General features: G+C 46.0%; 1 protein-coding gene across 1 annotated transcript in view; it reads left to right on the top strand.

The window, feature by feature from the left end:
- Positions 1–15,577, top strand: part of FAAP100 (FA core complex associated protein 100) — a 32,712-nt gene extending 17,135 nt beyond the window's left edge. Inside the window, 6 exon segments of the mRNA XM_032212365.1 lie at positions 1,059–1,212; positions 2,518–3,308; positions 5,035–5,171; positions 7,541–7,657; positions 9,058–9,144; positions 14,652–15,577. Of these exon segments, the coding sequence (XP_032068256.1) occupies positions 1,059–1,212; positions 2,518–3,308; positions 5,035–5,171; positions 7,541–7,657; positions 9,058–9,144; positions 14,652–14,777 (1,412 nt within the window). The 3' untranslated portion in view covers positions 14,778–15,577.
- Positions 15,578–20,854: the final 5,277 nt, after the last annotated feature.

Here is a 20,854-nt window from a genome sequence, read left to right on the forward strand (position 1 = left end):
AAGCTGAAGAAAATATTTTGTTTGAATATTGTATGGGGAAGTACAGATCCCTCATGGTTTGAATGTTTATTTCCTCGTTCCAGCAACAATTGAGCTCAAATTCCTCTTGCTAAGCAAGACAGCTGTTGAGCGAGTTTTGCCCATTTTATGACAATCTTTGTTAAATGAATCACTGCAGTTCTTAAGTTAGTCACATGGCTGCTAGGTGAATCTGGTTTCCCTATTCATTTGCTTTTCAGAGGTGACCACATGACCCTAGGACACTGCAACCGTCATAAACATGAGCCAGTTGTCAAACATCTGATTTCGATCATGTGACTGCAACAGTCATAAGTGTGAAAAATGGTCACAAATCACTTTGCAGCACCATTGTAACTTCTGACAGTCACTAAATATATGGTTATAAAACAAGGATTTTTTTTGTATTGATTCATTTTTTTATCCCACCTTTATTACTTTATAAGTAACTTAAGGCATTCATAATACTCTGTCCTCTTATTTTTCCCACAACAACCATCCTATGAGGTAGGTTGGGCTGAGAGAGAGTGCGACTTTCATGCCAAAGGCAGAACTAGAACTCACAGTCTCCTGATTTCTAGGCCAGCACCTTAAAACCACTACACTAGAATACACGAATATAAGGAGTAAACAGGTTTTAAAAGCAGTAACATTTGTGTGACATATATTTATTTATTAAATTTCTAGGCCTCCCATCTTCCCCTACAAGGTGAAGCCTGTAGGAAAGACAGCAAGAGATTCTGTAGTAGGTGGGTCAGGATAAAAACTAAATCTGATTTGATTTACTTTTGAATTAATTTAAAATTAAATTTTATACAATTATCCTTCCATTGAGTTTAATCATTTTGTCCTCCAGTGACATACTAAACATGGTAATATGGGAGCCACTTGGTGAAGGCTCCTTAGGGCTCTATGTAACCTTCATACTTCTAGGTCTGCTCCTCTGATCTATTGCTGGGGAGGCAGACTGAAATCTTCCCCATGGTGTTAACTCTCCTCTGCTTATCTCCTCCTCTTCTACATTGCCACCCCATGCACAGGAGAATCTGAACTTCTGGCTCTCTCCGCCAAAGGCCGTCTCATGACCTGTGGCTTGTGCAGCCCAGATGATACACAGCCGCTCAAGATGAACGCTGACAAAGCTGGGCAGAGGATCAAAGAGCTGCTGTCTGGGATAGGCCATGTCTCTGAAAGGTAAGAGTTGACCTCACTGTGAATAGCATCTCTGTGTGTGGAGTACAAATGTGGCATTTTTATCTGTGTGGCTTGGGAAGCTCACCATTTGCTAATGCTACCTGGATTTGTCCTGCCTCAGCAGTTTTTTCTGGCACGAGGATTTGATGCTAAATCCTGCAGTGGGGATGGAAGGGTGAGACGCAATATGCTCAGTTAATGAGCAAGGCAGGAAACATGGCACTAGTGGCTTGATGGGTGAAGGTGACAGCTATGCAGGAGACTCTGTTTGGGTGGCAGTGGAACTTGAAGAAGCGGAGGCTTAAGGGCAGGGGTGAAATGCTACCAGTTCAGACTGGTTCGCCTGAACCAGTAGTAAAAATGCTACGGGTTTGTCCGAACCAGTAATAAAATAAATGAAACCGGTTCAGGCAAACTGGTTTTTGTGATGATCAGCTGTGATGCACAATTTATATTAGCTAGAAAGCAGGATTTCCTGCTTTCTAGCTAATATAAATCTCGCGGCACAGTGGATTCCCCCCCCCCACTGTTCACTTACCTTACCTTTTTGACGCTCTGTGCATGCATGGAGGTGGCGTGTGCAAGTAAAGTTCACACACTCACATTGCTACCGAACTGGTAGCAAAGGTAAGTGGATTTCACCCGAGCATAAGGGCTTCTGGAAGAGTGGTACTCAACTTACAACTACAATTGAGCCCAAATTTTATGTCGCAAAGTAAGAAATTTGATAGGTTTTACCCCCTTTTACAAATTTTCTTACCACATTTGTTAAATGACTCACCACAGTTGTTAAGTTAGTAACATGGCTTCCTCTTTGACTTTGCTTGTCAGAAGGTCACAAAAAGTGATCCCAGGACTCTGGGACATTGAATATGAATCAGTTGTCAAGCATCGGAATGTAAATCACATGACCATGGGGATGCTGCAACGGTCATAAGTGTGGGAAATGATCAAAAGTCACTTTTTTCAGTGCCATTGTAACTTTGAACTGTCACTAAATCAACTGTTGTAAGACGAGGACTACCTGTATATGCTCTGCAGCTTTCATTGGATGCCCTCCTTGAGAACTGGCCTGGAGGCTGCAGCGAGGGATGGAAGTGAGTCCAGTGGCAACAAAGCTTACTTGCAGGCCCTCCGGTCACTTGGTTGAGCCTTCAAACAAAGCCATGTAACGGGCCAGCAGTTTCCAACATCTTCTGACATATAGGTTTTCCATTGCATAGCTGTCTTTCGCATATGAATCTCTTAGGCAGTTTTTTTACCATCAGTATTGTTCAGTGTTTCTTTCTCTTCCGATACCTGCAGAGTGTCCTCCCTAAAAAAAGCCGTGGACCAAAAAAACCAAGCTTTAACATGCCTGAACCAAGTGATGAATGTGAGTGCAGCTTTGCTTTCGAGCCAGAATGGTCCCAAGCCCATCACTTGCACCATCGCTGCTCATTGGAGCCACATGCTGGTTCAGGACACCTTGACAATCTCCTGCATCTTGGAAAACTCAAGCGAATGCAGCCTGGAGCGGGGCTGGACCTTCTGCGTCCAGCTTTTCGCCAACTCCTGTGACTTTGAGGAAACCACTTCAGATTCGGCCACCACCTATACTTTCCCTATAGATCAGCTTCTTCCAGGGAACAAGACGGAGGTGACCCTTCCGGTCAGCCCCGCCGAAGGCTCCAAACTGAATCTGCCTTTCACGGTCTCCTGCTCCCTCTACTACAGTTTGCAGGAGATCTTAGGCACCGTTTCTGACTCCACCGAGCTTCTGGATGACCTCTTTTCAGATGATTCCCCTGGCCTTGCTCTGGACAGAGAAGGCATCTGCCTGCCCTTGAGGGAAGATACCATTGACCTCCTGCAGTGCCTTCGCTTGGATGACAACAAGGGAATGTCTGAAGCTAGCCCACCTGCTGTGGCCATTTCTGTTCCTGGGGATCCAGTTGAAAACTTCTTGAAGTTATCTCTCAAGAGCATGGAAGAGAACGATGCGCTTGTCCCAAAGGGGTTGAGTATCATCGATGAAAATTACTTGGCTCCAACTGTAGCTTCAATCAAGGTATCCTCTGAACTGCTGAGAACATCCTTGAAGGACTTTTGTGAAGGTGGGTGTTACCTGTGAATACTTTTAAACCTGTCTTTTGTCCTCTCCTTGCCTTTCATTAGGTTTAGCACCTCCAAGGCCCACTTGCATTGACAGCTCCCATGGCCTGTTTGCCCTGAAAATAACAGGGTTTCTTATTTGCAAGGCAGCTGTTGTGAGAGACTTGGGAGGCCTCGCTTGTCAATGGGCCAGTTAATAATGTTCTTGGCCCAATTATGTGATGATGGAACTTCCTGTAATTGTGTTTTGTTTTTCACACACAGCAGAATTCTAAAACAAGAGTTGGAGCTCCATGGCTCCACAGATGTTGCTACATAGTCAGCCAACACGGCAGTGACGAGGGATGCTGGGAATTGCAGTCCTGTAGCATCTGCAAAGTCCAGGTTTCCCATTGCTGTCTTACATAATCTCTTCCAGACTCAGAGAGTGTCAAATTAATAGACTGAAAGCCAGCAATAGGCCACCATTGAGTTTTAATGAGTTTTCTGCCATCAAAAAGCCTGCAAATGACTCCCAGATCCTTTGAGTTAGCGGGGGACAGCGTTGCAGCCAAACCCAGTGATGGAAGCTGGATATCTTTCCTCTTGGCAAATTAAAAACAATGCAAGTAGTGCGCCATGCCCATGAGCAAATCCTCATCTCCGTCTAATCCTGAGAATTAATTTCAGCCCAGGCTAGAGTGGATACTTTGCCAAGATGGGCAATAAAATGTTTTCTAAGGATACTTAAAATTTTATATTTCTATGATGCTGGGTGTACATTTGCATAATGGTTCTCAACAAAGTGGTGTTGCAGGGAGGAAGACGGAGAGATTTGGAATATTTGGCAAGAATTGCAAGCAGTGATAGACAGGGATTGTAGATATTTCCTTCGTCCATCTCGCTGGAACAGAGATCTAATATCTGTCGGCAGTATAGGTTTTTAGATCTCTGTGTTAAAATATATATTAAAAAATTGGAGACTGCCCATCTCATTCATAGACAAGTTGGGGAGGGGGAGGCTACGATTAAAACAGAAAGCATAAAATTATTGTGTATCTTTTTCTAAAAAGTCCCTTGGGATTCTTTTATTTACACCATCACAACCTCAGATTCGTAAAGGTGGGTCGTTACACTCAAAAGGATACAAGTCAATCAGTTCAATTTAACATCTTTATTATGATGTTACATATGCCTTTGGAGATTCTCAGTCATCCAGGTCACAGTTGTCCCAAAGGTGCTTTTTTCAAAAGATAACTGGACTTTGTTTTTCCTTGAAGATGTTTGGCTCCTCATCCAAGAAGCTTCTTCAGTTCTGATTGAATGATGGAGCATGGAAGGATTCATATTTCTTGCAGTCATCTGGTCAATAGCACTCTTTCTGAGAGTGGAACACCCTTTTGCACTATTCAGGTGACCCTGAGGGCACAGATAAACCTCCCAAGTGACCTCAAGGACTCTCAGAAGGAATGCTTGCTCTTTGAATGCAAGGAATATAAATCCTTCCATCCTCCACCATTCAGTCAGAATGAAGAAGCTTCTTTGGGTGAGAAGCAAAAAGTCTTCAAGGAAAAAACAAAGTCCAGTAGCCTTTTGAAAATAGCGTCCTAGACTTACAGACTCCAAGTATGTTTGGAAAACCAGCAGGAGAATCGAGGAATGTCATTTGGGTATCCCCAGGTACCCTCCTGCTTTTCAGGTCACAAAGATTGCCCTTCTTTCCCTTCCTCTTTTGTTATCTTTGCCCAGAAGTGTCGTTGTGCTGTGTTGTGCTGCGATGGCTGCTGGCTGAAAATGCTGAAGCGGATGCCCTTCGGAGCCAGGAGGTGGCGATCATGCAAGGGCTGGCACCAGATGGAGGCAAAGTGCAGCTGAGCATCCGAGAGGCAAGGCAGGGGTTGTAATTGGGCTGTGAAACTTTGACTTTGGGTTGTGCTGGTTAGATAGGTTTGTTGTCATAGAAACGGGTTGTATATAGATTTTATGTCAAAGTAAAACGTCGAGGCTGTTTGTTATTATCTTATTCTACTGCGCTAAAAAGAAAGAGATAGAGATATAATGGGTTTTTTTCTTTTTTCCCCCTTTCCCCCTACACTTTTTCCTCTTCTCTTTTTCCTCCCCATTTTTTCTATTATTTTCATTTTCTTAGACAGAATAACTTTATTATCACTTTGAATGTACACTAATGGGCATGCGTTAAATGAAATTTCCTTGCATACAGCTCTCAAAGGGTCACCATCTCCAACATACATACATACATACATACATACATACATACATACATACATACATACATACACTTTACATTTTGCTAAACAAATACAACTTGCAATTGAGCCAGCATTAGAGGGAAGTGGGGGAGAGGAGAACCTTCCTGATGGAGAACTGCATTTCACTCAGTGTGTGGCGATCAGCATCATGGCCCCAGGCATGATGCAGTTTGCAAAGATCCATTTAGCAATCCTGAGTGATTACAAGTGCTCTCTGCGTCTTGCTTGTCCCCTTTCATGGGCTCTTGTCTTGCTACATTGAACATAGAATAACAGGTTTGGAAGGGATCTTGGAGGTCTTCTAGTCCAGCGGTCCCCAATCTTTCTGGTTCTGTGGACTAGTAGTGGTGGCAACAATGGCAACAGCCGGGGGGGGGAGAGGGGGATAGTTTTGCATGCATGCATGCCCATTACTTGCACAAATGCACCTTTGTGCATGCACTCACCTGGCACTTGCATGAGGCACTAGCTTGGCACACACACTTGTACAGCCTGGCATACATCACTTGTACAGATCACTTGGCACACATCACTTGTACAGCCTGGTTCCCAACGGGCCAGGGCCCAGTACTGGGCCACAGATCAGAGGTTGGGGACTCCTGTTCTAGTCCAACCCCCTGCAGGAAACCCTGTACCAGTGATGGTGAATCTATGGTACATGTACCAGAAGTGGCATGCAAAGCTATCTCTCCAGGCACAACAGCTGTTGCCCGTTGCTCTTCCGGGTTCCAGCATGTGTGTGATCTTTGTGTGTATGGGAGCGCTGGAAACTGGAAGAGCAGCTGCCTGGCATGCATGCCGGAAACCAGAAGCTTAGCTTCCTGGCACGCACATGCTCACCGGGGAACTGCTCTTCCGGTTTCCAGTGCTCCCCCACGGATGCGCACTCCTGTTTCGGCACTCAGTATCGAAAAGGTTCGCCAGCACTGCCCTATACCATTCCAGACAAATAGCACTCTTCGACAGTTTACACTGCAAGCCTATTGTCCCCCCAACAATCTGGATCCTCATTTTACCGACCTCACCAGGATGGAAGGCTGAGTCAACCTTGAGTTGGTCAGGATCGAACTCCTGGCAATGGGTAGAGTTTGCCTGAAATACAGGTAGTCCTCGACTTATAACTACGATAGAGCTCAAAATTTCCATTGCTAAGCAAGACCGTTGTTAAGTGAATTTTGCTCCATTTTACAACCTTTCTTGTGATAATTGTTAAGTGGATCACTGCAGTTGTTAAGTTAGTAACATGGCTGTTAAGGGAATCTGGCTTTCCTGTTGACTTTGCTTGTCAGAAGCAAAGGTCATAAAAAGTGATCTCATGACCCCCAAGACACTGAAACCGTCATAAATACGAGGTAGTTGCCAAGCCTCCAGAGTTTGACCATGTGACCATGGAGATGCTTCAGTGGTTGCAAGTGTGAAAAACGGCCAGAAGTCACTTTTTCCCGTGCCATTGTCACTTGAAACGTCCACAAAATGAACTAGACTACCTGTATAAAATTTCCATTCTAATTTTTTGCTACAGGTCAAACTGCATGCTGCGAGCTTAAATGCAAGGCAACCTTTCCAATGAACTGGAAAAACCACTTTGGGATAAGTCCATTGACTCTCCTTTCATTCCAGTCACAGCCTCTCCAAGCATGCCACCTTAGCTTAAATTGGGGGCATAAATCATATAAATAAATAAATTTGAGAAAGGGATATTGTGCTTCCAGACCAAATAGCTCAGAACATGGAAGAAAGAAAGAAAAAAAAATGCCCATAATAGTTAACATGCTTAAAATGCTGCTTGACCTTCTGTGCTCTTATATAAGGTGGAACCCTACTTTCTTCCTCCCTCTTTTTCCTCTTGGAGCGTCAGTGGTGTGGAACAGTGATTATTTCCCCCTGTCAAATGAAAGCCATTTAAAAAAAAAAATGATTGACACTTCCTTACTCTCAGTTTCACTGTGAAACCGGTGGCAGTGACATTCTTGTTTTCCTCCCAGGTAACTGTCAGTGACCTGAGCCCAGCAGGTCCTATCCAAGCTGTGGAGATTGTCATCCAGGGCTCTCCACTGGCAAATATGTGTCAGCTGCATCATGCTGTGGTTCGGCGCATTCAGGTATGTGCTGTGGCAGAGTGAAAGAAGGCACACTTTGCCTATTATATCCTGAAAAACTTTGGCTGCACAAACAAGATAGGGGCTGCAGTCTATCAGGAGGTGGGGTTACATGGTATTTTTCCTGTTGCCCTACCCCAAAATCTGGGCTGATTTGTCAAACAGTTTTGAGGCCACCTACAGTTCCTCTCTCTCTCGTAAGAAAGGGAATGAATATTTCATGGTCCTCATGTTAAGAAACAAAGGCTTTTGAGGGTTTTCTCCCATCATCCACCCAGAGCTACCTTGTTGAGGAGATGGCAGCATAAAAAATAAAATGAAATATCAAGTTGCCAAGGGAACAAAACAGGGTGGGGGGTGTTTCTGGCAGGCACTACTGCCAATTCGCTCATGTGCGTGCTGCGCATTCATGCACAATGCAATTAAAATTGTTCTGCGCATGCGCAGAACTGAAAAACAAGATGGTGGCCCCATGGCGCTGCCCCAGGAACCGGTTTGGGGGCGTGGCAGGCCTTGGTCGTTCCCGGTTCCAGTGACCCAGGCCACCAAATCACTACCGGTTCAGCCAAACCGGTTTGAACCGGTAGGAACTCACCCCTGGAACAGAAGTAGGTGGGGTTTTTTTTAATGTAGGTCTCTCTACTGCTGGGAGTGTGTTATGGGTTCTTACTGTGAAACCCTATTAAAGAACTGCTCTTTACAAAGAGCTTTTGCTCTTTTGGGGGTGATAAAGAAAACATCAACTTTGATGTGTCATTTGAGTTTCCTTAAGGCTTCCTGGGGGGAGGTGGGAATGACAGCGTATCCTACAGACAAAGAGGGAGACCAGGAAACCCAGAGGTGCTGGGCCTGATCCTTTAGGAGTTTGCTAGGCCATCAGCACTTCACATTTGAAAAGCACAGGGGGTCGAATTTGAAGACCTAGTCGGATTTCCCACCTTGCCCTGGCATTTATTTTCTTGATTTCACTCATTTACATTCATTCAGCTCATTCATCAATGAGTAATAAGAGAATGAATAAAAAACAATTAGGACCAGGAGCATTATAAAATTACAACATCAAAACAGTGAAGTAAAAATGCTTTAACTATACATAAAGATAAATGGTGTCAATAGTAAAGCATGGCAACTAGGAAAGGAAAGAAAGAAAAAAAGGCTATGCTTCAAATTTTTTCTCAAAGCATGGACTGATTTGGGGAGGAAATTCCGGAGTGTTGACAACGCCACCAAGGACTGTAAATGCTTTCCCTATTTAATTCCAGGCAGGCTTCCTTTGGGGGTAGCACACAAACAAGGCCCTTGTCTTCAGAGCATACAGCCTGGGTGGGACCATATGGAAAAAACCATTGCTTCAAACTCGAGGGGTTTAAGCAGTCCTGTTTCTTTTGATCTGATTAACACAGGCTCTGATTTTGGAACAAGCTGCCCAGGATTCTTCTCCCCCAGATATCCGTGTACAGTATCTCCAACAGGTCCAAGCCAACCACGAGGTAAGCAGCTACCCAGACTCCAGGCACTGGAGGAAGCAAGGGTGCATTGCAGGATTCGTTCAAGCTGGCTGTGGGAGAACTTCAACCACCTACCTTTGGCTGAACTCTATGATTTCATAATATAGGTCATCCTTGCTTAACGACTCTTACTGGGACTGAAATTTCTGTCACTAAGTGTTGGGTGAAACATCTTATGACCACACTGCTTAGTGAAGGCAGTTCCGGTAGTCCTGGTTGTTAGGCAAGGACTGTGCAATCATTTGGAGAGGACCACAACATTTTCTTGCCCTGTTAGCTCACCTGTTTCAGTTCCCCCATATCTATCTATCTATCTATCTATCTATCTATCTATCTATCTATCTATCTATCTATCTATCTATCTATCTATCATCTATCTATCTATCTATCTATCTATCTATCTATCTTTCTATCATCTCTATCATCTATCTATCTATCTCACCTCCATCTCTACCCTTTTGGCACTGGAGGAAGATCATCAGGGGTTGGTGGCAATAGTGGAGTGCAGGGCAGCCAAAAGGGCAGAGATTTAGGGGGGAGGCAGAAAATAGGAGTTGGAGAGCGTTGAAGTGCACACTGCAGTTGTAAATGCAGGCAGGCTGCCAAATATCTGAATTTTGATTATGTGACTGTGGGTGGCGGGATCTACGACAGCTACAAATTCAAGGGCTGGTTGTAACTACCATTTCTTCATTTGTTCAACTCCATCTTTGAATGATTGCTAAATGAATGGTCAATAAGCAAGGACTTCCACATTTATTTTTAGTGACTCTATTGGAATTAGAGAGGCTGAACATCTTAGTTTCCAAATCTGACTTGACAGAGCCAATGAGGGAATGAATTTACAGCTTCTTCCATGGTTTTTGACTGCCTCACCCAGTCTTGAATAAGCTGTGTTCATTCTGTTTCTGTGTGTCATAATTTGATTAGTGACACCATTCTTTCCTTCCGTGCCTTAGCTCAGAGCTAAAAGCAGACGTTCATATAAAGCATGACCCGTGACTTCAGAAACAGAGCCTTTCAGGCAACTGAAGGTTTCACTTGAGGGTTGAGTTTTGTCTTGTCACTTTTCTCCCAGTCCCCAGTTGTGGAAATACACACTACCACCCTGGGTTTATATAGAGCAGGGGTCAGCAACCTTAAACACTCAAAGAGCCACAAAGGTCCTAACTGGAAGACCCCCCCCCTTCAATTCTGGAGCCAACTGGAAGTCCGGTTATCCCACCATAGAGTCTCCTCCTAGCATGACGTCCTTTTTTTATCTGCCAACCGGAAGTATGGTTCCCCCACCATGGAGTCTCCTCCTAGCATGGCATTCTTTTTCCTTTTACCGACTGGCCACAGGGAGCTGCAGCAGAGGGATGAAAGAACCACATGCGGCTCCAGAGCCATGGGTTGCTGACCCCTCATGTAGAGCATCCGAATAGCTCTTCTCCTTCAGGACAAGATGCATTTTAATCCAGCACTATGTTCCCCACAATAGCTAATAAGATGCCTCTGAAAGGCTCCCAGGCATGAGAGGGAGATACACCCTTCTTGTAGCTGTTGCTGTTGTTGGTGATCAGTTTACCAGACTTCCCTCTGCGAGACTCTGGACATAATAGATAAAATACCTTACGTATGTATGGATAATAATTATGTATGGATAATACCATTTTATCTCCATGCAAACTCAAAAGATTTACATCTTGCTAAATAGAGGCAGTCCTTGGTTTATGATAACAATTCGGACTGGGACCCCCATCACTAAGTGAGGAGGTCATTACATGAGTCACATACCATTTTACAAGATTTTTGCTGTGGTCATTAAGTGAATCACGTGGCCATTAAGCAAACCCAGTTCCCCCGATTGACTTTGCTTGTCAGAAGATGATTGCAAAGGTTGAAATGCTGATGATGGTCCTGTGGCCCTGGGATGCTGCAACCATTGTAAATACATGCTGGTTGTCAAGTACCTGGATTTTGAGTGCAAGGACTGGTCATAAATCACTTTTTCCGCTGCTCCCGTAACTTTGGTCATTAAATGTAAATTGGGGACTACCTGTATTTTGTCCTCACAACAACAGCTGTGAGGTTGTTTGAACTGAAAGACGATGGCTGACTGGATTAAAATTCCTCTGCAGTTGATCGTTTTGAGGCCTGCTTTCCTCAATATCTACTCTTTGGATCTAATAGCCTTAGATTTGTCCTTCGATCAATTGACCCTCTCGCGTAACAGACTGCCAGCCTAGTGACCCTCACCACATCTTGTAATAGATTTCACAGATTAATTATGCGAATAACGTATTCATTCTGAGCCATCTGCGGTCTACGTGTAGCCACTGAGTTAATTTCTGTCCAGGCCATTAAATCCTAGCAGCAGATTTTAGAATCAATGTCCTCAGCTCGAAGATGTTCTTAACTTTTTACTCTAAACCAATTAATATCCATCCAGAAAAGCTGGAGGGAGAGAAACCCAGTAAATACCCTGTTTCCCTGAAAATAAGATCTCCCCTCATGATAAGTCCAATCAGGCTTTTGAGTACATGCGCTATTTCGGGGGTCAAAAGAAAATAAGACCCTGTCTTATTTTTGGGGACACACTGTAGCACTCTACCCCCAATATAAACTGATGAGGTAAAGGTAAAGGTTCCCCTCACACATATGTGCTAGTCGTTCCTGATTCTAGGGGTGATGTTCATCTGTTTCAAAGCTGAAGAGCCAGCGCTGTCCGAAGACATCTCTGTGGTCATGTGGCCAGCATCACTAAACCCCAAAGCTGCACGGAACGCTGTTACCTTCCCACCAAAGGTGGTTCCTATTTTTCTACTTGCATTCTTACATGCTTCTGAACTGCTAGGTTGAAAGAAGCTGGGACAAGTAACGGGAGCTCATTCCGTTACATGGCACTAGGGATTCGAACCGCCGAACTGATGACCTTTCCAATCGATAAGCTCAGCGTCTGGGTTCCCCCATCATCTCTGATGGTCTGCCAAAACTCTGGATTCTCCTAGTTTGTCCAACGAGGAGGGGTGTTTTTTTTTTTGCTTTCTGTTTCGAAGGGATTCTTTCAGCTCAGCTCGGGGGGGGGGGGGGGGAGGGAAGGTGCTTTGGATCCTCCTGTATGAAGTCCAGAAGCCCTGACCATTATAAATTCTGCCAATTCTGAAACCCAGAAGAGCTGCAGAACTACGCAATCTTATGGAGGGAGAAAAATTTAATGGGAAATCCTTCTTTTGAATTGAATATGTACAGTCATTACTTAACTAGCATAGTTGGGACCAGCAACTCCATCACTAACCACCATGGGCATTAAGCAAGACATCACATAACCATGATTTTTCTTTTTTATTTCTGGCGTCTCTGTTGACTCTGCTTGTTGGAAGCCAGCTGTCACATCACAAAATGCTTTGATGGTTGTATAAACGAAGACCAATCACAAAGTTATTTTTTGGCACCGTCATAATTTTAAGTGGTCACTAAATGGAGCAATCATTAAGTGAGGACCATCGGTATGATGAATCAATCTTTATCACCAGATTCTATTTAGATAGTGCATAAAAACGTAAAAGTAGCCATATAAAAAAACAGTATCATTCTTCTCTCCAAAACAAAAACAAAAAACACAATTCCCCACACACACCCCGCCAAAACCTACAAAAGAAGAAAAAGTGGCAGACCGGCCACCATTAAGCTTTGAAAGCCCACCTGCATGAAATTATTTTCACAGCCTTCCAAAATGTTAGCCCCAAATTGGCCAGTTCTATCTTCGGAGGCAACATCCAGGGGTAGCCTTCAAAAATTTCAGCAACGGGCTCTCTGCCAGATTGCTGGATGGGCGTGGCCACGGTGGGCGTGGTCTAGTCAGACTCCTGCACCATGGCGGGTGTATGTGTGTTTGCCTACCCCAGGCTCCGGAGGCCCATTTTTCCACCTCCCTGAGCCTCTGTGTGGACCCAAAACAGGCCACGTGGAGACTCCGGGGAAGGGAGTGGAGGGATGGGCAGGGCCAGCCAGGGTGGGATTTGGAGGTTCTCTGAACTGGCCATAACGTTAGCCATGGGTTCTCCTGAACCCAGTTGAACCCGTAGCGCCCCCCGCCCCCGATACATCACAAAAGACCTGTAATGGGGCTACCAGATTTTGAATAAGCCCTCATTGGATGACTTGACAAGACAGGCCGGAAAAACTTGGAGACCACGCCCCCTGCTGGGCATAGAACAATGTTATAAGGAGCTTTATGGGTAACTAACAGAATGCCTGAAGAATAGAAACTGCATTGTCACTTCCAAGGTGTCTTCGAAGGGCAGCCCAAATAAAGTGCATTGTAGAAGCCTGGCTGTGTGGGGAAGGAGGGCTTAGAATGGCATGTTCTCTAGTTGGGCATGAGCCTGCTGGCAAAGGCAGCCATTTCTGGGAAGCTTGTTGATCAATCACTGTTCTAATCAAGGAGAGAAGCAACTTAGAACCAAGGAGAAATTTCCTGACTGTTAGAACAATTAATCAGTGGAACAGCTTGCCTCCAGAAGTTGTGAATACTCCAGTTCTGGAAATTTTTAAGATGTTGGATAACCATTTGTCTGAAGTTGGTTCCCTGCCTAAGCAGAGAGTTGAACTAGAAGACCTCTAAGGTCCCTTCCAACTCTGTTATCCTATTCTACACTGTGTTGCTTGCCTTACTTAAAAGAAGCTACAAGGCCATTTTCATCTCTAATAAAATCTGGGCTGTAAAAAAAAAGCATACATACATACATACATACACACACACACACACACACACTGTATGTATGTAGGTGGGTAGGTAGGTTGATACATATATACATACATACATACATACATACATACATACATACGAGTGCTTTTACTTCTAGAGGAGAATATGGTTAAATGGAAAGAACAGTTGTTCCAACCATTTTCATTAAGCCCCATTTCCTGATACCTCCTGAATGTTGTGGATACATAAATTTTGTCCACAGTTCAGATCCAGTTCCAGATTTCTGGGCTATCTATGTATAAAAAAGTGTTCATTTGCATAAAGCCAACATTTTCCAGCCGATCTATTACATCACTGGTGTCAAACTCGTGGTGTCACATTGTCATCACGTGACATTTCATGATGTTTTTCCCATTCACGGAGCTGGGGTGGGCGTGGCCTGTTCCAGCTCTATTGTTCTGTCCTGTTCTGTTCACAAGAAATGATAATTCTCCACAACAATCTTTTTGGCATGGAATGGATGGAAAGAGGTCAAATGTAGGCTCTAGCCTTCCAGAGAACTGTTTGTTTTGAAGCCCACGTTGCCCCTAAATTTTCCCGTGCTTTCAGAAATGCTCAGTCTTTCATTTTATCAAAACGTAAAGGTTTTTCCCCTGATTTATTCCGTCCATTACATCAGGAACCTTCCCACGCGCTGCTCTTGATGACATTGGATTATGGGTTTCCTGCCTGAGCAGGTGGTTGGGCTTGAAGATCTCCATGGTCCCTTCCAATTCTGTTATTCTGTTTTTGTTAGATGCTGTTAAAGGAAGCCCAGTCCCTCCGGGATAACTTGTGTCTGGGGAATGATTCAGATGCAACAGTGGAGAAGCTTCTTCATGTTTACCAGCAGCTACGCAACCCCAGCCTTGTGGTCCTGTGAGTGTCAAGCAGCGGCACCCCTCGGAGGATCCCACTGCCGCCTCTGCCCAGAGCTGGTGGATGAAGGGAGCAGCGGGCTGTGCACTTTCTGGAAAGGAGGCTGAAGCAGAGGCGTGGCAGAGAAGGGGTGGAGGGTCCCAACAGGCAGACCGCGGCTCCTCTGGAGACGGAAGGATCAGGGCCCAAGCTTTCTCCTGCAATCCCCAATCCTCTTTTCCCTTTGAACACAACTAGCTCCCCTGCCCACCCTCCCTAAGCTCCGTATTTTATGCCCACCCTGGACGGGCGCCTGGTTGCATTGTGACGGCTCTCACACGCAGGCAGGTGGCCCAGTCCTTGTGTGCACGTGTGTGCAGAGATGCCCAGGTGCATGTGTGTAATTTGGATGGCTAGCCAGACGCTCCCGTGGCTGAGGGTGGTGTGTTGTGGATTACCCTCGATGTCGTTAGTTTAGCTTTTCTCGCTTTTGGTGGCACTTAGCGTTGCTGTGGCAGGCAAGTCGGGTGAGTTGTTGGTGGGGAAGGGAGATGTTGGAAATGCAACGCCTTTGGGTTCATTCCCAGCAGCAGCAGCAGCAGCAGCCGCCACTATCACCATCAAAGGGCTATGCTTCTAGCTGTGTCACGTTCAGAAAACACTGTGGAAAAACAGGCTGTCACATACCTAGGTAACTCAGGGGATGCTCTTAGTACGGCATCCCTTTTTCTAATGGGACATTTTGCTCCTTTTTCCAATATGTTTCCTTTCTATAAACTACTCGCTTGCCAATTTCCAAGGCAGAGACTCCTGCAGACTTGTGTGTATGTGTGTCCTAACTCTTCTTTGCTTCTCAAGGGACTTGTATTGATGGGGAAATGTCCAACGTTTTGTCAAGCTGTTAACTCCTGCGATAGCCCTCCCTTGCTGGGAAGTCCAGTCTTCCCTCCCTTCCCCTCCCCCTGGCAGCCCCTTGGCAGCTTGGGGGCTTTGCCTGCTTCCTCCCCGCTGAGCTAATGCAGCATCTGTTTTAAAAGCTGCCTCCTCCTGATGAATAATTGAAAAGCCCCAGCACCGGCACTCACTGGCTGGCACTAAAGGCCATTAGGAAACACACCATCGCTCAGGGGTGAAGGCTGCCGTGCACTTTCGTCTTGTCCAATCTGGAATAATTGATGTCATGGCTGCCCTCTGCCCTGGGTGAGAATCCTCACCTCGAATCCCGGGAGCTCTTTCCAGGCAGATGGGGGCTGCCCTCCCCTCCCCATGCGGCCCTTTCCCTTGTAGTTACCAGGTCAGCCTGAAAATTTTAAAATGGGTGGGGGGAGAGCTGTTACCACCCACAGGGGGAATGCCTGCTTTGTATTTGGGAGGCTGTCCAAAGCCCTGTTTCTTGAATCTTAGGATGCCCCTCACCTGACCTCCCCCCTTCCCCATAGAGGCAAAGGCCGGGCTGTCCAAACAGCAGCAGCTGAAGCTTCCTTGAGGGAGCCCAATTTTTTTTTCACAGAAGCTGCTTACCTAGCTGTGTCAGGCTCCATAAATACACTCATACGCATCTATGTAATTAACCTTCCAAAATGGAGGTTAAACGAACCTTTCCTGTTCAAGGCTTGGGAATAGATATTGAGCAAAAGGAGGAGATATGCTACTGCTTCCCTATCCCGCCTTTTCTAACTTCTCTTAATATATTGGAATTCAGGGAGACACCCCTGCTCCTCTTGCACCTGAACCCGTGTAATCATGGAAGTACTCCACCAGCGGCACTTGCAAGGATTGGGGGGGGGGGGAGTGGGAAAAAGCAGGGAACCAAATGGAGAACGGTCCCAGGGCCCCTCTTTTGGAAAAGTTCAGGTTTCAGTTAGTGACAACGCTTGTGGGGACTGCGATTCCCTGCTCCAGTGTCCTCGCCTCCTGCTCAGCAAGTCCTGAGTGGAAGACTTGACAGGTCTGGGTCTCAGCCTCCCTGCAGTGCTAGCCTAATTGGATGCCGGCCAACAGCCATTCAGCACTGAACACGTACAGAGAGAGTCCAGCCCCCCTCCTCCCCCCAGCTCCATGAGGATCAGGAATTGGCTTGAGAGACCATCTCTGTTGGAGAAATCATAGCTGGTGGGTAATGAAGCTGGAAAACCTAAGGAGAAACAAGAGATTCCTAGTCACTGCGAGGAGGAGGACGAGGAAGAAGAAGAGGCAGCTACTCCCAGGGCCCGGCTGGAATTGTTTTGCTCAAAGAAAGGAAGTCAAGTCCAGACAAATCAAGTCTCCAGACTGTCCATCACAGAATTTATCCTGGCACTCAAAATATAATCTCAGGATCCTGGTTAGAATACATGACTCCTCACCTCATTTCCTTTCCTAGAAAGTATCCTATTTGTTTATCATCAAGAGTGCCAGTCACACTTTCACCAAACTGAGTTCTGATTTATCCCATAGACCTCCCCTCCACTATACACATACCTTTAGAGCGATAAATGTGTAGAGCAGATGCACTTGTGTTTTCTCAGTATGAATAATCGTGTATAATTCCGCTGAAAATCGCTGGGTTGGTCCTGCATCAGGAATATAGTTGCACTACCCTCTTGCCGTCAGCAGAGGTCAATATGCCATCAACTCTGGGTTGCTTGGAGGGGATTTCTCTGAGGTCCATGGAGGCTGAAGCTGAGCAAATGCCATTTTGGCTCTAAACTGAGAGGTCCTTAGCCAAGTGGGCCACAAGATCCACAGTATATTCCCTGTTTAATCCTCACGAATATGTCTTGTGCTGATCCTCCCAGGATCTGGTAACTTTATGGCAGTCTCTTTCAACCCTGCTCTCTTTCCTCAGAGATAGCAACATCACAGCTACCCAAACCGTTTAGCTGTCTTTTCCTTATTCTAGTGTGCTCTCTCTCTAACATCACACAAGCAAGCAAATCTGCTGGGATCAGCAGGAGTTTAAAAGCTCACCTGCTGCTCCTTGCCCAAGATCTCTGAGCAATTTTGAAGCCGCCTTCTGTCCAAATGCAATACACCGAGCACTTGCTTTTGTGTGTCTGAAGAATTAACAGTGGGATAGAGCTGTTATTTCCCCTGTGGCACAGATGCATTTCTTTCTTCTGCTATCTTTTTCCTATGAAGACTAACACAAAACACATTATGCCTGTTTCCTGAAAAATGAGAATCTCTCCCAGCTCAAAACATACTCACAAAAGAAGGGGTGTTTTTGTTACACTGATGTATAGTGCCTTCCCGTAAGTCACATTAAGGGTCTGGTTTGAAGCCCAACCCAAAGGACATACAGATCGGTCCACGCGTTGCATTAAACATGACTTATTTCACCAAGATTTTTGGATTAATTCTCACGACTGGGCTCACAGGACAAGTTTTTTTTATTATATTTCCAAACTAGAGTGACCCACATTGATGAAATCTGCAACGCTAAAGCTATGTAACTCCCACTTGCATAGAGGCATGTGTCCCCCCCCCCAACTAGGGATGGTTTACAAGAGTACAATTACAACTGACTTTAAGCAATATGACTCAACACAGTGACAGAACCTACTTATACACTTGGTTTGCAGCAGCTTGGATAACACCCAAGTGCCCCCGCATTGGTTGTGAATAATACACAGATCAACCATTTTGCTGGTGTCAAGATGGCTGGCTGCTGCAGAGAGATGTCCTGGCTTTTTGATGAATGCCTACTATGGGTGCATCAATACATCACTTGGGTATTGTTCCCAATGCAATTAACAGAGATGTCAACTGTATGGGGGGGGGGAGGGAGGGGGTTTCATAACGACATGAAAGCGTGCAGTGCTTAATAAGTTGTTTAAACCAGATATATCTTGAGTCCCTACACGATTTTTCCTCTCTAATTAGGCGGGTCTTTCAAGCTTTCCCACGCAGGCAAAAAAGAAAAATGGGCAGAGGCCTAACCCTGCATTAGCTCAGCAGTCGTAACTTTTGCCCGAGTTGGCTGCTTTTCTTCTTTCTTTCTTCCTTTCATTGACATTTGCCGTCGAGCTTCAACTGGCGTTCCCTGCCCATCTCCCACAGGCGGGAGGGGGAGCACCAGCGCCCATTCATCCTTTCGGCGATTTACGAAGCCGGTCCCGCCCAGGCGGAAGACCATCAGCCTGGCAGTGGCACTCCCCTTTGCAAAGGTCCCCCGTCTGCCAGCGATGCCCTTTTCTGGATCGGGGACTCGCCCCGCTGCCCAGAGCGGATACAGGGGGCGAGAAAGCGGCCAAGGGCAGGCGGCGCCGCGGTCCCCAGTGGGTGTCGCTGGTCCTCTCTGCAGCGCAGGCATGGAGAGCAGCTCGCCGTGGGTTCAAGAGAGGCGGCCGCCCCCTCGCCCTGCGCGATTCGACGCTTAGCGACCTGAGCCAAGGAGCTCCTTTTCTTTGGGTGAAGCGAGGAACGTGACTTTTTCCACCCACCGATTGCACACACACACGCACCCGCCCCATTTAAACGCTAACTTGGCTTTGCCGGCCAGAGGGCAGATTGGACGCCCCTGTGTCCCTCGATCTGTTTGCTCAGGGGAAAGGCTGGATTTTTTTTTTTTTAAGGGACGCTGTGTCCTTTTTGCCTTTGATGCGAGGCGGTTCGAGATAAGCGAGATTCGGATACTGCATGTAATTGCTACTCGTGTGCGATTTCCTAAAATCTGCAGCTGGATCTAGGGTCTAAAGTCTGTCGCTCTGTTTGCCTTATATGGCTCTGTCCGAACTTGCCCTGCCCGTTTCCTTTCCCTTCAGGGCAGGAGAAAAAATGCCTTTATAAGGGCCGGGGACAGCGGGGGTGGGGAAGAGGAAGAGGAGGAGGAGATCTCGCCGTCGCCTTCTTTTGCAGCACAAAGGATTTCCACTTCTCCTTCCGCGTCTTGTACTCGATCACCTGCTAGACCATCATTTGAATGTCTGCAGCCCCCGCCTACATTCCTCAAGCTGGAGAAGCCAATCGGCACGCCCGGCTTGCCTTAAATCCTAAATCGGCTAGGTTCTCCCCCCCATCCCACTTTCCCCGATCAAGTGTTTGTAACCTTTTCCCAGAAAGATAGGAAGGTGAACAGTAAGCAGTAACAGAGTTGGAAGGTACCTTGGAGGTCATCTAGTCCAACCCCCTGCTCAGGCAGGAGACCTGTACTAGGGATTCGAACCGCTGACCTTTCTGATTGATAAGCTCGGTGTCTTAGCACTGAGCCACTTTAGCAACCTTCTCGTTGGGCCCAATAGAAGCATTGCCCCCAATATGACTTTTGAATGAGAGACTAAAGGACAATGAATTATTCCACACATTCATTCTCTTTCCCTCCCTCTTGCTCTTTCTCTCTCAAAAGTGGCAGCTGCATTGTAAGGCAGGTGGTTTTTTTCCTGGCTCCAGGGACCGCTTTGCTTACTTGCCTGAATTATTGTCAGGTACTTGAGAGAGGCCATTTTATTCCCCATGATGGAGCCTTGTTATGGGACCCTGTGGAAAACTTAAATGGCAGCTCTCGCAGGAGCACAGCTGCCCTCCAGATGAAATGCTGGCACCAAGACACCGCACAGTGGAGGGGTTTTCTGCCCTTTTGTGTGCAATCCTGCATCCCTCTGTAGCTAATTGTAGTTTAAAACCTGCTACTGCATGTGAGCTCACGCAAAATGGCTAATTCTCAGTTCAGAATGCCATGTAGACCCAGAACATACACTTTACTGGGTATCCAGTGGGTAGGCCAAATAAATCCAGGCTTGAGTTTAAGGGATAGAGTGGCTCTTAAAATGCCCGGTATATGAAATGTGTTGTGTAAATTGTGCCAACTGAATAGTCCAGTTGGGTCAGTGTCCTGGGAAGCATAGGCCACAGGGGGCTGTGCTGCTGTTTGTGCTCCAGATCATACCTCCATCTGTGCCCTGACTTCGTAGTATCTGCGTAACTGCCGTGGGTATTTTTCTCTTCTTCTCTGTATAAACATGTGTACATGCACTGAGGTGACTCGTACAATAAATGCTTTGGCTAGGTATTCAGGAGCTCCTTCTCAGTTCCATTAGAACAAGATCTGGCTCATAATAATGCCAGCACAAAGCATGGCCTAGACTGAGTTAAATGTTTACACAGAAGGTGTTGTTGCTTTAC

The sequence above is a fragment of the Thamnophis elegans genome, chromosome 2 (assembly GCF_009769535.1).
Source record: "Thamnophis elegans isolate rThaEle1 chromosome 2, rThaEle1.pri, whole genome shotgun sequence".
NCBI lineage: Eukaryota > Metazoa > Chordata > Lepidosauria > Squamata > Colubridae > Thamnophis > Thamnophis elegans.